Below are 15213 nucleotides of genomic sequence, written 5' to 3' on the forward strand. Positions count from 1 at the left end.
GAAGTTGCATACCAATATTACAGTGTCACCTATATGCTGGAAAGAGTGAGGCAATTGAGCAGATCACCATCAGCAAGAAACAACACTGGAAACATTAAAGGGACTAAAATCTGACAAATCCTGCTGTACATTGGCATACATCCGAGTTGTAAAAGAGAAAGCCGCAAAGATAATGAATACTGGTTTTGATTTTTCAAAATTCCATAGATTCTGGAACAGTTCCAGTGGATTGGAAGTTGGCAAATGTGATACCACTTTCCAAAACAGAAGGGAATAGGAAAACAAGAACTACTGACCTGTTAGCCTGACATAAGTGACTGGGAACGTGTTGGAAGCTGCTTTCAGTCTTAACAATGCTGTAAGATGAGCAGACAATGCCAACATGGTTTTATAAAATGGAAAATTAGTTTGACAAATTCATTAGATTTTATTTTGGAAGGTTTATTCCTGCTGAAAATCTAAAAGCAAGTATTTGATAATTAGGGCTTTAAAGCGATATGGTCTTTGTAAGTTCTATTATGTATTGAACAGAAATCTTCATCACTGTGTACTTGTAGAATAAGAAATAGTACTACCCATTCCATCTGAATACTGAGGCTAAATACAAGCAAAACTGAACTCTTAAGGTACACTAGTTTACAGATTACTGCAGAGTGCAGCAAATCCTTTTCCTTCAGAGTAAAGTGATTACTCTCTTTTCTATGAGACAAAGTTCTTAATATTTCCTGTTTGTCTGCTGGATTTCATGATTTATGGTTACAAATGATATAAAATCACATATTATCATGCAAACGTAGTGGTTGAAGATGATCAGGATAATTGGTATGGTCAAACAAAATTAAGCCAAATTAAAGCAAGAATTGAAATTTTAATTTCTTTCTTAAAAGACATCTTTGAAAGCTTCAACAGCTGTCCCTGTTTCTGCGAGTCAACCTGGGTAACAAAATAAGAGTGAAATATAAAGAATTACGTTTGCAACAGACACATGCCAAGGGGTTAAAGTCTTAATTTGGACTCAAAGTCCTTATTTAGTTTTTAATCTATAAATAGGCACCCTGATCTTTGGACAAAATGTTATCTTTTTACGTACAATCCACATAAAATTGAGGACCCTGCTTTTCATTTATTTATAGTTCCTCTGCACAGCTTTCCCTCTTCCAACATCCTCCTAACCAGACATATTTAGTGAGAGGGCCCTGGAAAATATGGAGCATGATGACAAGGAAACTATCAACGTAGACTTCATTACGCCATTAAAACTGACAGAACCTTCAGAAGTGCAGAATAAGATGGAAATTAAGATTTTTTTTGCCATTAGTACCCACTTTACCAGAGAGAATGTTGAGGACCACCGAGCATCCGATTCCAGTGAATCAGTATAAAATTCCAATTTTGTCTCTTTGTCTCTCTAAAGAAATATAACAACAAGAGTAGGTTATTTTGCTGTTGAAGCCTATTATTTTCTCTTGTTTGGACATGTTTTGGCACAACTCTAGAGCAGGTGCTTGTCTCGAACTATTGCCTCCTGGTCCAGAGTAAAGACACCAGCTTTGCACCACAAGAGCACCTCCAAGCCTATTTTATCACTAAATGAGATCACTGCTCTGCAACCTTATTTTATATATTTGCCTTTGCCCCATATCTCAGGGTACCTTTAGTTAACCAAAACAATAAATCTCTGGTTTAAAATCAACAATTGATCTGATATCAATTGCTATTTGCTGATCAGTAATAACTGTAAAGTTACTGCCTGTTAGGTTGTTAACAACCTAAACTCAGTGGAGTCATTTGAATTCAGTGTTGAACTGCTCCTTGACCGCCTCAGAATTTGGGCTAGGCAGAAAGCCCCCTTAACTAGCCAGCAATTATAGACATAATAATTTATGGACCTCCATTGAGATGCAGGCAGGGAGATAGCTTAGGCTTCTCCCAGATCTTATAAAATTGCAGATAAATTAGGATTAAGTGAAAGATTGACTAGAGAGCCAGGGAATTTTTCCAACCTCCCCACCTGCAAACCAACAGTGGGATCAAGGGGTTACATCACTGTATCTGGATCACTATGTGGGTCATTAGTAGACACCTCTGGATTACATGTCCAGCTTCTAGGATTGTCTAATGAACCCTAAAATGCATCAGTATTAGAGTCCTGAACTATAACTTGGAGTAGTGAGATCCACATTTTCACTCCATGGTGGTGTAAGCACTGCTTGAAGTAGTTAGCGGTCTAGATATACTTTACTTAAATTGATCAAAAAGTGATAACATGCCTTTTACTTTTAAAGGATGAGGATCCATTTGATCTGCTTGCTGGAACACTTCCATCAGAAGCACCGGACAATTCTGCTCCAAAATATACTGGTCCTGAGGTGAAGGTAAAAAAGAAATATCTCCCTCCTGATACGTTTTCCATCTTTAAATAATTTTCATTTTAATGCACCATAAGTGGCTGTAGTTTTTGACTTTATCTGTATGTTAGAAGAGCAAACTAATTAATTTTCCACCCTTGCTTTGCTCCCACAATTCTATATTTTCACCCCTTATTTTAGTTATGTTGCATCTTTTGATGTGTATCCTTTAAATAAGGTGGTAAGCAGAAAGTCTTTCTGTTTGTTAAGATGGATATATGATGCAGTCATAGGAGTTTCCTATATGTAAGTAAGAAAATAGTGAATCAATGCTCCTGGTTCTTCCAAGAATATTCAAGTTATCCTCACTCTTTGTTCTATAAAATTCACCATTTTGACTTTGCAATGGATTTTCTGTAATGCAAAGTTTGGAATCTACCAAATATTTATGAGCATGGTGGAAGCAGAGGACGAATGACTTCAGAAGAAAATTGGTGAACAGTTGAGGGGAAAATAAAATTGCAGAGCTTTATGTATAAAATGGGGGAATGGAACTGATTGGACTGTTCGACAAAGGGCCAGTATGAAATAATGGAGCCAAATGGTCATCTTCTATGCCATTATGACTTTATAGATGGAATATTTCACAGAAGCAGTGACACCACTAATTGGTGTTGATAAAGCACGGCACCGGGGAAAGGCACAGCAGGTCAGGCAGCATCCGAAGAGCAAGAGTCAACATTTCAGGCATAACCTGAGCCCTGAAGAAGGGTTCGGCCTGAAATATCGACACTCTTGCTCCTTCGATGCTGCCTGACCTGCTGTGCCTTTTCCAGTACTATTCTTTACCATTTTTTACCAACTCTGATCTCTCCTCAGTGTCTCCTAGTTACTCCACCATTTGGTTAAAATGTCAGTGTCATCTCTGCCAGTGCTGGAAAGCAGGACTGGATTTTAGTCATCAGATAGCTAACTGAGCTAAAATCAGCCTATTGAGCCCAAAACCAAGCTGCCAGTGTTTATTTGGCATCATTGCCATGTGTCAACTGATCCAAGGGTGGGCAGGCTGCCCACAATATATCTAGGTGCTGGTAAAATCTCAGTGCAATGGATAGGCAATGGGCATTTCCTTGCCATAGCATAAGATTTGGCAAGGGAACTTTGGCACCTCCCACTTCCTCCTCCTCCACACTCTCCATGAGGGGTGATGGCACTTAAAATTCTGCCCCATGTTCCTTTATGTCAATGACAAGGCTACATCACCATTGGTGATATCAGCTTTTAGTATTTCTTCAGCATGTTTTGTTAAAAATGAGGATCACTGCTTTTGTGGTTCTGTAATGTCTCCTTAAAAAGAAGTGCTACTGAGTAACCAGTTGGAGATTGGTCAGCAGTGCAGAGAACCAGGAGCCGTTCTGCATTGGCAAGATTGTGTAACACATATATCAAGAGCCATCATCCCAGCAATAAACTTAATGATAAAAAGCAGTTCCTTTTGGAATGGCTTTAATAAATGTAATATTTCACAGATTAATAAACATCTATGCACTCCTCCTTGTGATAATGAAATTCATATATTAATTTCATTCCTACTGGTAAAGCTTCCAGGTCTCTCAGATCAATGTTTCTTATTTTTCAAGAAAGTTACAACTGATTCATTTACAACTAATGCACACTCTTAAAAGTCCTTTCCAAATGTTCATAAAACCAATGACAGATTCCACAAATATTTTAAGGAAATCACAAGTTCTTCTTACTCTACAGATTTTAGGTCAAATGTCATCACTATTGACAAGACTCAGCACCAATGCCTCAGTTCAGTTATTAGAGTTGGTTGTGTTCATAGAATTAGATACGATTTGGAGGTGCCGGTGTTGGACTGGCATGCATAAAGTTAAAAATCACACAACACCAGGTTATAGTCCAACAGGGTTATTTGGAAGCACTAGCTTTCGTGATGCTGCCTGTTCATCAGGTGGTTGTGAAGCAGGAACAGAAGACACAGAACATATAGCAAAAGGGTTACAGTGTCAGGACGTTGTAATGATATATTAAACAAACTTAGGTTAAGTCTTGCATCTTTTAGGATGTGATATGCTGGTTTAGGCTCTTTAATATGTAAATTCGAGAACTCCTTTCAATTGCATTCTCAAGGTGGCTTCAGTTTGTCTAACAATTGGTGTTACCTTAACTCAGACAATGTATTCAAGGTGTGAAATGAAGTCTGTCCCAATGTTGAGTCAGTTGTATTTCAAAAGTGGGACTTACAGAATATTACATGGATTTGTGCAGTTTTTGACCAAAATAAAATGTAATTCTGCAAGTACAGATCCACCCCATAAATTTATGTGTGTGTGTGTGTGTGTGTGTGCGCAGAAGAGACAGTGTGTGTGTGTGAGTGCATGTGAAAGAGTGTGTGTGTGTGTATGTGAGTGTGTAAGCTTGGTCAAGTATGTTCGTAAGTATGATGTAGGATATTCCTGTGAGAGGGTGCATGCGGGGCGGGGGGGTGCATGTGTGTGCATATGGGAGAGAGATCATGCACGAGAGAGGGTCTGCGTGAGTGTGTAGGAATGTGTGTGTTGAGAGAGAATGTATAGTGTAGTGGAGTCACCTGTAGTGTGACTTGAACCCAAGGTCCCAGTTGAGGCCATCCCCATAGGTACCGAACTTGGCTATCAGCCTCTGCTCAGCCACTTTGCATTGTTGCCTGTCCCGAAGTCTGCCTTGGAGGATAATCACACTAAGGTCCAAGGCCTAATGTCCCGGACCGCTGAAGTGTTCCCCAACTGGGAGGGAACACTCCTGCCTGGAGCTCATTGCACGGTGTCCATTCACGTGTTGTCATAGTGGCTGTTCAGTCTCGCCAGTGTACCAAGCCTAAGGGCATCCTTGCGTATGAGCGAGACAGCATTGGCTGAGTCACATCAGTACCTACCACGTGCATGGTGGGAGGTGTCCTCACGTGTAATGGTAATGCCTGTGTCGACACTGATGTGAATTAGATAGTAATGGACTGTACACTGAGTATAAGCCCCTGTTCATCACCATTGAACCCAAAGTCTATACATGTTTTTTAACACGGTGTTTTTACAATAGTTTCCAAAACATGATTTAATTCATCCAACTCAAGTCAACCACTTTACTGAAGCATTTTACATGGAAGTTGAACCTTACTATTTAATTAAGATTTAATTACTATATTTTCAGGAATCAGATGCTAAGAAGAAGAAGGCTGAACGAATGGGAGAAACTGAAGAATCTATTCCCCCTGATTACAGATTTAAAGAACAACCCAATCTTAAGGTTCAGTTCAACAAGCAATTTGAACCAGGCCAATAATTGTTTCAATCACCTTGCATTTTCAAAATAATGTCCATGTGTAGAAGTTCCATACAAATTTCTACAGTGATATAAAGTGAATAGAGATTGCGGAGATCATGAATATAATTGACTGGATTTTCTGATGTATAGCAATCCCATGCAGATTGCCAAAGGTGCCTGGTGAGATCTAGTCTTGATGTAGTGGAACCCTCTGAGTTCTCCAGTGTACATGAGTACCTTCAAAATACAGGAGAATCATCCAGGCTCAATCTTCATTTTCCTGGACAATTCCTTTGGGGTCTGCTATGATGGGGATTTTGCAAGATGCCAAGCCATTGATTGTCTTTAAGACAGGGACAGATTCTTAATTCGCGATTTTTGAGAAGATTTCTAGCTCAGGTTGATGATAACTGTGTAAGTTAGCTCACTGAGCTGGAAGGTTTGCTTTCAGACATTTCGTCACCATGACCAGGAAATATCATCAATGAGAGTCTCTGGTGAAGCACTGGTGTTGTGTCCCACCTCTCTATTTATAAGTCACCCACTTATTTAAAATGGGTGATTTCAATTCTCGTTCTTTATTTTTCTTTTCAAGGAAAGGTAGATAGAATCTAAATTGCTGTTTATTGATGGAGTTCTGGTTAGAATGCCATGCCTCTAAGAATTCTTGTGTGTGTCTTTGTTTTGCTAGTCCTAGAGTGTCTGTGGTGTCCCAGTCAAAGTGGTGTCCTTCTTTGTCTGTATGTTTGGAAACTAATGTCAGTGGGTCCTGGCTTTTGGTGGCTAGATGGTGTTCATGTATCCTGGTGGCAAGTTTCCTGCTAGTTTGTCCGATGTAGTGTTTTTTACAGTTCTTGCACAGTATCTTGTCAATGACATTAGTTTTGCTGGTAGTATCAAATGGATTAATAAAGGGATCAAGGTTAATGGGAAGAAGGCAGGAGAATGGAGGTGAGAAATCTATCAACTGTCATAGAATGGTGCAGCCGATTCGATAAGCCAGAAGGCCTAATTCTGCTCATCTATCTTATGGTTTTGTGGTTCCTATGTACAGCTTCCATCGATGCTTCTGAAATGACTATCTGGCCATCAGAAAATCAGGATCAATATTTCATGAAGCACTTATGTACATTTTCAATAGTAGAAATGATTCTGATATCGGGCATCACAAGTAATTGAACATGGAATACCAAAAATTGCAGATAAATTAAAATTAATAGCAATCCGCACCAATATTCTCCATTCATTAACCTATTATGTTATTACCTTGTTTCTTATAATAGGATAAAGGTAAAGGGTCCTCTTCCTCTGCTGGTCCAGGAGCAAAACCAAAGGAATCAGAAAAGGTAAAGCTTGATTTCTTTTTTGTTCTTGTCAGGGCATTTCGCTCTCAACATTAAAATGTTCAAGTCACCATTCCATTAGATATGAGAATTATTCTGTTGATAAGATAAAGGGAGTGCTTGCTGTTTTTATACAGGATATCACTTAGGATCAGTACTGATATTGTAGTTATTGGAGGACCCCCATATCCACTAAAACAAAAATGATTAGTGTTGTCATCCTTCACAATGTTATCTGAAAGAATAAAAAGAATGTGTAAGTACTTGGAACATGGAGAAAATCAACATGAGAAAATTAAATTTGGCTCACCATTAAATCATTTCTCTTATGACTGTTCCCATTGGAGCACTTTGTTCATCTTTCTTTAATTATCAGAATAAAGGTATTTTTAAATATTGTTTTAGCTATTGTTTTTCTTTTACAAGTGCCAGATTCTAGTTCTTGTAAATTTAGTGATTAAATTTGGTTTTATTTGGACAAAATGGCATTATTCAACCTTTGTATAAAGATGCTAACGTGCTGTGTTAACTTTGCTGTATATTTGTGTATTCTCACTGTTTCTAATTATGACTTCCAACATCTGCAGTGAGATTTTGTGGAAACAGAAGGTTCAGGCTTAACTGAATCCTGCAAAAGGTCAGAAATAAGAGATTGTCAGGCACTCTCTTCTATGTTCAAATGTGGGATTGTTAGAATTCACCTTGCCATTCTCACTGGGTGACATGATATCTCAGAACCTAAAAATCCAGAAGGGGAAATTCTGTGGTCGATGACAATTAATTAATTTTTGCTACCTGTTGAGGATTCTTTGTGATTTGTACATTCGATGAGTTAAATTAACTGCATTTATTATTTGATATTGCAGTGTGCCACAGAAGGTGACGCCCTGGATTCTCTGTCAGCAGACTTTGGCCTGAGCTCCCAAGCTCCAATTTCAAAATGCTCAGCTGCAACCTCTCACTCAGCAGTTCCACACGATGTGCCAAAAGAGGTATGACAACTATCTTTGATTATTAGAGACCGTAGCTGGAGTAGGTCACATACTCTTAGGACCACTCCCTGTTTCTAGATTTATAGAGTCACAGAGGTATACATCTGTGTTGTACGGTTTTGTCACTGGTCCTCCTGGGAGCAGATGCGGCGGAGACGAAGGAATTGGGAATACGGGATGGCGTTTTTACAGGGGGCAGGGTGGGAGGAGGGTCTCCGCCGCATCTGCTCCCAGGAGGACCAGTTCCAAAACCGTACAACCCAGATGGCCTCCTTCTTCAAGGATCGCAATTTCCCCCCAGACGTGGTCGACGATGCCCTCCGCCGCATCTCTTCCACTTCCCGCTCCTCTGCCCTTGAGCCCCTCCCCTCCAACTGCCACCAGGACAGAACCCCACTGGTCCTCACCTACAACCCCACCAACCTCCATGTACAACGTATCATCCGCCGTCATTTCCGCCACCTCCAAACGGACCCCACCACCAGGGATATATTTCCCTTCCCTCCCCTATCAGCGTTCTGAAAAGACCACTCCCTCCGTGACTTCCTCGTCAGGTCCACACCCCCCACCAACCCAACCTCCACTCCCGGCACCTTCCCCTGCAACCGCAAGAAATGCAAAACCTGTGCCCACACCTCCCCCCTTACTTCCCTCCAAGGCCCCAAGGGATACTTCCATATCAGCCACAAATTCACCTGCACCTCCACACACATCATCTATTGCATCCGCTGCACCCGATGTGGGCCTCCTCTATATTGGGGAGACAGGCCGCCTCCTTGCGGAACGTTTCAGAGAATACCTCTGGGATACCTGGACCAACCAACCCAACCACCCCGCAGCTCAACACTTCAACTCCCCTCCCACTCCACCAAGGACATGCAGGTCCTTGGATTCCTCCATCTCCAGACCATAGCAACACGACGGTTGGAGGAAGAACGCCTCATCTTCCCCCTAGGAACCTTCCAACCACAAGGGATGAACTCAGATTTCTCCAGTTTCCTCATTTCCCCTCCCCCCACCTTGTCTCAGTCAAATCCCTCGAACTCAGCACCACCTTCCTAACCTGCAATCTTCTTCCTGACCTCTCCGCCCCCACCCCACTCCGGCCTATCACCCTCACCTTGACCTCCTTCCACCTATCGCATTTCCAACGCCCCTCCCCCAAGTCCCTCCTCCCTACTTTTTATCTTAGCCTGCTGGACACACTTTCCTCATTCCTGAAGAAGGGCTTGTGCCTGAAACTTTGATTCTCCTGTTCCTTGGATGCTGCCTGACCTGCTGCGCTTTTCCAGCAACACATTTTCAGCTCTGATCTCCAGCATCTGCAGTCTTCACTTTCTCCTCAAAATCTTTTCTGAACCCTTTCAAGTTTCACAACATGCTTCTGATAGGAAGAAGACAAAGGATTGCACACAATATTTCAAAAGTGGTCAAACCAATGTCCTGTACAGCTGCACCATGATCTGCCAACTCCTGTACTCAATATTCTGATCAATAAAGAAAAGCATACCAAATGCCTTCTTCATTATCCTAACTACCTGAGACTCCACTTTCAGGAAACTATGAACCTGCACTCCATGGTCTCTTTGTTCAGTAACACTCCCCAGGATCTTTCCATTAAGTGTATAAGTCCTGCTCTGATTTGCTTTTCCAAAATGCAGCACCTCGCACATATCTAAATTAAACTCCATCTGCCACTCCTCAGCCCATTGGCCCATCTGGTCAAGATCCCATTGTAATCTGAGGTAACCTTCTTCACTGTCCACGACACCTCCAATTTTGGTGTCATCTGCAAACTTACTAACTGTACCTCCTGTGTACGCATCAAAATCATTTATGTAAATAACAAAAAGTAGAGGGCCCAGCACCGATTTGTGTGGCACACGGCTGGTCACAGGCCTCCAGTCTGAAAAGCAACCCTCCACCACAACCCTCTATCTTCTATCTTCAAGCCAGTTCTGTATCCAAATGGTTAATTCTCCCTGTATTCCATGAGATCTGTCCTTGCTAACTGGTCTCTGATGAGGAACCTTGTTGAACGCCTTACTGAAGTCCATATAGATCACATCCACCACTCTGCTCACGTTAATCCCCTTTGTTACTTCTTCAAAAACTCAAATAAGTTCATGAGAAATGATTTCCCATGCATAAAGCCATGCTGATTATCCCTAATCTTTGCATTCTTATTTGGTCACAGTTAACCACAAGAGCAATCAGTGAATATCTAGTTTAGATATTGACTTTATGCAATAAAATGTCATCAGCTCTTTTTATCTTTTTGCAACCTATTTTTTCCATTGACTGCTGTTTTTAACTCTCTTGCCAACATATACGATTACTTTGGGTTACCCTCTATCCCATGCTCTTCTCTTCGGCATTTCTGAGGCCAAACATTAATAAGGAATGGCTTTCCCTTCATTTTATTCAAGCAGCATTGATAGTTCACTGCAGAAGATGCACAGCAGTGCACTCATAATTGCATGCTTATTTCTCTCACTATGCTGTGCTCTCCCAGTAGTTAAAACATTACCTTAAATTTAACAGATTTTTTTAAGGATTTTGCTTCTGAAATCTGCTTTATTTGCTTTTGTTTACATTTGCAATTGATGTAATGTCGTATTTGAAGTCTTATTCAAAAGGAGAGTGAAATTAAATGATCAAAATCTCAAGCAGTTGAATAGAAATAAGCAAAATTGAAGTAATGTTTGTATTTCCGTTTTTCAAAGGTACCTCTGAAAGCTTCAACAGCTGCCTCAGTGTCTGCAAGTCAAGGTGATACTAAGGTAAATGACAAAAGAAAAAGTGGGATATGTAGAAATTTCTGCTTATGATTGAAATATGCTGTTAGAGTACAGTCTCAATTACAGACTAAGTCAAAACCTAATCTTTTGGGGAGAAAAATTAGCTTTTGTAAATTTGGGGTCATTTCCTCCTAATCACACTTCACTAGAACTGCACCAACTAACTGTCAGATCAGAAAGCAGTAATTTCTAAATATCCTGGATATTTTTCTGAAACTGATGTTTTGGTACCTTCACTATATTATTCAGGGACTCCGTGCCAATTTTGGACTCCAGTTCCAAAGATGGCATAAACAGAGTGTACCTTGGCCACTGCAGACTCCATTGTATTTGTCTAGATCTCCAGGGACCCAGCCAATATTATTTTAAAGAACCATTGGAGGTTGCTAATCAGCTGGATAACTTTAAACTTAAGTGGGTTTAAATTTAAACTTAACTTCACTGGTTGGAATGTTCCACCTGATTCCACCAGATAAATGGGATTTCCACTGACATGGGCTCAACTCTCTTATGGTTCCCAAACTCCAGGAGTGATGTATGGGTTAGTTTGTTATTGAGACCTGTAAGCTTCATCAGGGTACCCACCTTATATCTGCAAGCAGCTACATTTGCAGATGAAACCCATGCCCCATATCCATTAAGTCTTTGATTTTGGAGCTCAATGCCTTCAGGATGCCTATTTCCTACTGTTTTCTGGCATGACACCAATTTCTCTGCTCTTTGTTTGGTATGAGATCTCATCAGCTCCTTACAAACCAAAGAAATTTGAGAGTTTACCTGTTTCCCATCTGTTGTGACTTCTGTGCATTCTAAGCCACAACCATTAACAGTCTCTCTCTGTCATGTCACTTGTAAGATGTTTTGTCTTTTCAAAAGTTACATCTCTTCATATTTATGCTGTGCATTACCGGCAACGACTTCTCTCCTATGATGGCATGACCTGCTCCAGTGTTCTCTAGATTGCATCCTTCTGCTTTTTCTGTCCCTGTGCCACTTTTGGGAGAAATTATCCAAAAGCAATGTATAATCTCAAAGAATCTCACTAATTCTCTTGGCACCATTACATTGATTGTTTTGATTATGACTGCTAGAAGCTTCGTGATCATTACCCTCCTGCACTGAAATATCTAAGGGCTGCAACATTCTTAGCAATGGCCTCTCGGAACTTGCAAGAGGGCACCAGGTTTGCATGAGACAGACAGGCGCTAGTGTCTCTACAATAAGACTTCATGTACCTGTTTAGACTAAATAACTGAAATATTGATTCCCTGGTAACCTAAAACGAGTGGATTATCCAGCTGCATCCCTCATTCATGACATGAGGATAGGACTGTGCAGTGGAGTTTAATGAAATACTACCATATTTAGGATCACCATGAATTAAATGATGATGAGCATTGGGACTGGACTTGCAATCTAGATGTGCATCAGGAAACCCGATTGGAGCTTCTCCACATTGTCTTTCTGCATACGTTTATCGCTGTCAGATCTTCCAAGATCATACCTTGAGTATTGTGTGTAGTTTTGGTCTCCTACTCTGAGGAAATATACTCTTGCTATTGAGGGATTCCAGCAAAGGTCTACCAGACTAATTCCTGGGATGGCAGGATTGACATTTCAGGAAAGACTGGATCGACTGGGCCTGTACTGACTGGAATTTAGAAGAATAAAGGAAGATCTCATAGAAATGTAAAATCCTGGTGGGACTATGCAGGCTAGATGCAGGAAGAATGTTCCTGATGTTGGGGAAGTGCAGAACTAAGAGTCACAGTCTAGGAATAAGGAGTAAGCCATTCAGAGTTGTGAAACTGTGGAATACTCTACCTCAGGAAGCTGTTGGGGTCAGTTCATTAGATATATTCAAGAAGGAGCTGGAAGAGGCCCTTGCAGCTAAAGGGATCAAAGGGTATGGGGAGAGGGTGGGAATAGGATACTGAGATTGCACGATCAGCCCTGATAATACTGAATGGTGGTGCAGGCTTAAAGGGCCGAGTCCTGCACGAATTTGCTATGTTTCTATGTCTAATCCTGTTCCCACTTCCTCAAAGTTTCTGTTTGAGTATCTATTTGTGTCAGAAGGCTGGATTTTACATGGGCCGTGGGGGAAGACCTTGAGGGAAGAGATTGCATTCCCCAGTACCCAAAACCATTCCACCCAGAAGAGTCACTGGGCTATCTACTTCAGTGGAATCCCCATCGTGAGAGTGAAACAATGGTGGAGGAAGGTTGGGGCAGTTAAGTGGTCCCTAAATGGTCACCAGGATACATGGTCTATCCAATCCTCCTACTACCCTCTATAAAAGGGAAGACTGTGAGAGGCAGGAGGGAAGGCAGCAAGCAGCCTATTTTTATGAGCCGTTCCTGCCTTCAAGCACACAGTCTCTCAGGCGATTGTAAAGTCCTCCACCGAGAGCCCATTGCTAAGAATGTTGCAGCCCTTAAACAATTCAATGGCAAATATGGAAACGGACAATTTTGGAAAAAAAATTGTTATTAGTTTGTAACTTTAAGAGGTTGAGACTGTTGTACTGGCTCAGTGCATTCAGTTAGTCAATGATCAATTACACTTACTTTTCAGACTGCTTCAAATTTGAAAGCATAGTCCTCATCATAATATGGGGCTGGACTCCAGAACATGACCATCATCCCAATGTTCAACATTGTTAATAAAGTAAAATGTAACAACTTACAGGACAAAGGGCATATTTTTAAGGAAGGATTTTTATTGTTGACCTGTTTAAGGATTATTGATTCTAACAATTCTATTCATTCTGCAGGCTGTTTAAAGTTGAAAGCTAAAATTATCCTGTGTTTGGAAATTACACATTATGTGTAAGGAGCACTTATTTGATTTCTGTTTTCAGTAAATGTTTCACTGCTGTCAGAATATGTTTCCATTGATAGCTGTCAGTAAATGTATAACAGTATTTTTGGCCTTTGAAGGGTGAAGATCCATTTGACCTTCTGGCCGAAACATTGCCGTCAGAAGCACCAGATAATTCTGCTCCCAAATACACTGGCCCTGAAGTGAAGGTGCATATAAATTTACCTCCTGATACTTTCAATCTTAAAAAAATTCATTTTACTGCCTCATATATTGGTTAGTTTCTTGATGCTAATATAAATCCTACAACGGTTGTTGGTAACACATATGCTGTTCCCAATCTATTGTTATATCTGTCTCATGGTAAAGTTAATGCTTGCTGTAACATATTAAGAAACTGCCTGTTCTCCAGAGATGCTTCTCCAGATGCCCTGAAAGGCTTAAGTTAATATTAACTCCTCTTTACAGAATGCCTTAAACATATTAGAATCATTTCATGCATGCATAATGAGGCAAAGACAGTAGGGCAATGGATGAGTAATCTGGGGGAGTTATCAAAACCTTGTTTGAAAAGTTGATTTTCCCAGAGGAATTTGAAGGCGAAGGCCTGGGGTGACTTTGAGGATGCCCTGTGCCAGGGTTCATTTTGATGTCCTTAAATTTTACTGGAGACGGATACTAAAGTTAGCCTGGTGTGAAATTGACATTGAGAAGGCAAGTTTCCAATAGGAACATAGTTGTCAAAACAAACATATACCAGTTATTATTATTCTAAGAAAATTGGTAAACCTCCAGAAGTGCCACTATAAATTTCCCAAGCTGCAAAAACAAACCAAATGAGGTGAAACAAATAAACAATTTGGAATGCTTTTGACAAGGTAGTGACTGCCTTAAGCAAGCTTCTGAAAAGTTACAAATGAGCTTTAAAACATAGTCTTTGAAGCAGGAACTATTTGACGAGAGGGGAACTGTTGTGGGATGTCTGAGAGGGTGCTGATGGGTGGTGACAGATTCTGCAGGGGACTAAGGATAGTTTCTATCTGACTTGTCTGGCTATTTTGAAGCTTATAGATTTGTAATTGCAGTATTCTTTATTATAAAAAGTATACCTGGATGCAAAGTACTCTTCCCAGTGCTTTATTCCTTTTTATGCGCTTACAAGACAGTTTTCCAATGTACATGAATCTCTAAGCCATCACCAGTACTCTCAAACACTGACAGAATCTGTCTGATTCTTCATGACTTAAAAACCGACCTAACTGAAATGGGAAAGAATTAATACATTGTCGTGAAGCAGGGCATTTAACTTTGCAGTTACATTTATCGAAATGTATAAGTGTTACCTTTGTTTAGTCAGGTGCCCATCTCATTCAATCTACAGGGTTACCTGTTATTATGAACAACAGGTTATAGCCCTGTTTATAGTGACCTGTGTCAACTGGTATCAATGTACCAAAACCTTTCTCCTTTGAGCAATTAGTTAATTACCTCAATGTTTTTATTTAGTTCTATGAATTATTTTACAGAAGTATAGTATATTGTTATTGAATCTTAATATTTTGTGAATTTTATTTCCCACGT

The 15213-nt window shown here is 40.4% G+C and overlaps 1 protein-coding gene across 10 annotated transcripts in view; it reads left to right on the forward strand.

Moving 5' to 3' along the window:
- Positions 1 to 15213, forward strand: part of cast (calpastatin) — a 205213-nt gene that overhangs the window by 161625 nt on the left and 28375 nt on the right. For all 10 annotated transcript variants that reach the window (XM_072583271.1, XM_072583353.1, XM_072583321.1 and 7 more), the window contains 6 exons: positions 2286 to 2375; positions 5559 to 5654; positions 6956 to 7018; positions 7882 to 8007; positions 10734 to 10790; positions 13752 to 13841. In XM_072583271.1, the coding sequence (XP_072439372.1) occupies positions 2286 to 2375; positions 5559 to 5654; positions 6956 to 7018; positions 7882 to 8007; positions 10734 to 10790; positions 13752 to 13841 (522 nt within the window). The remainder of the gene's footprint in view (positions 1 to 2285; positions 2376 to 5558; positions 5655 to 6955; positions 7019 to 7881; positions 8008 to 10733; positions 10791 to 13751; positions 13842 to 15213) is intronic.

This window comes from Chiloscyllium punctatum, chromosome 2, assembly GCF_047496795.1.
Source record: "Chiloscyllium punctatum isolate Juve2018m chromosome 2, sChiPun1.3, whole genome shotgun sequence".
In the NCBI taxonomy this organism is placed as follows: Eukaryota; Metazoa; Chordata; class Chondrichthyes; order Orectolobiformes; family Hemiscylliidae; genus Chiloscyllium; species Chiloscyllium punctatum.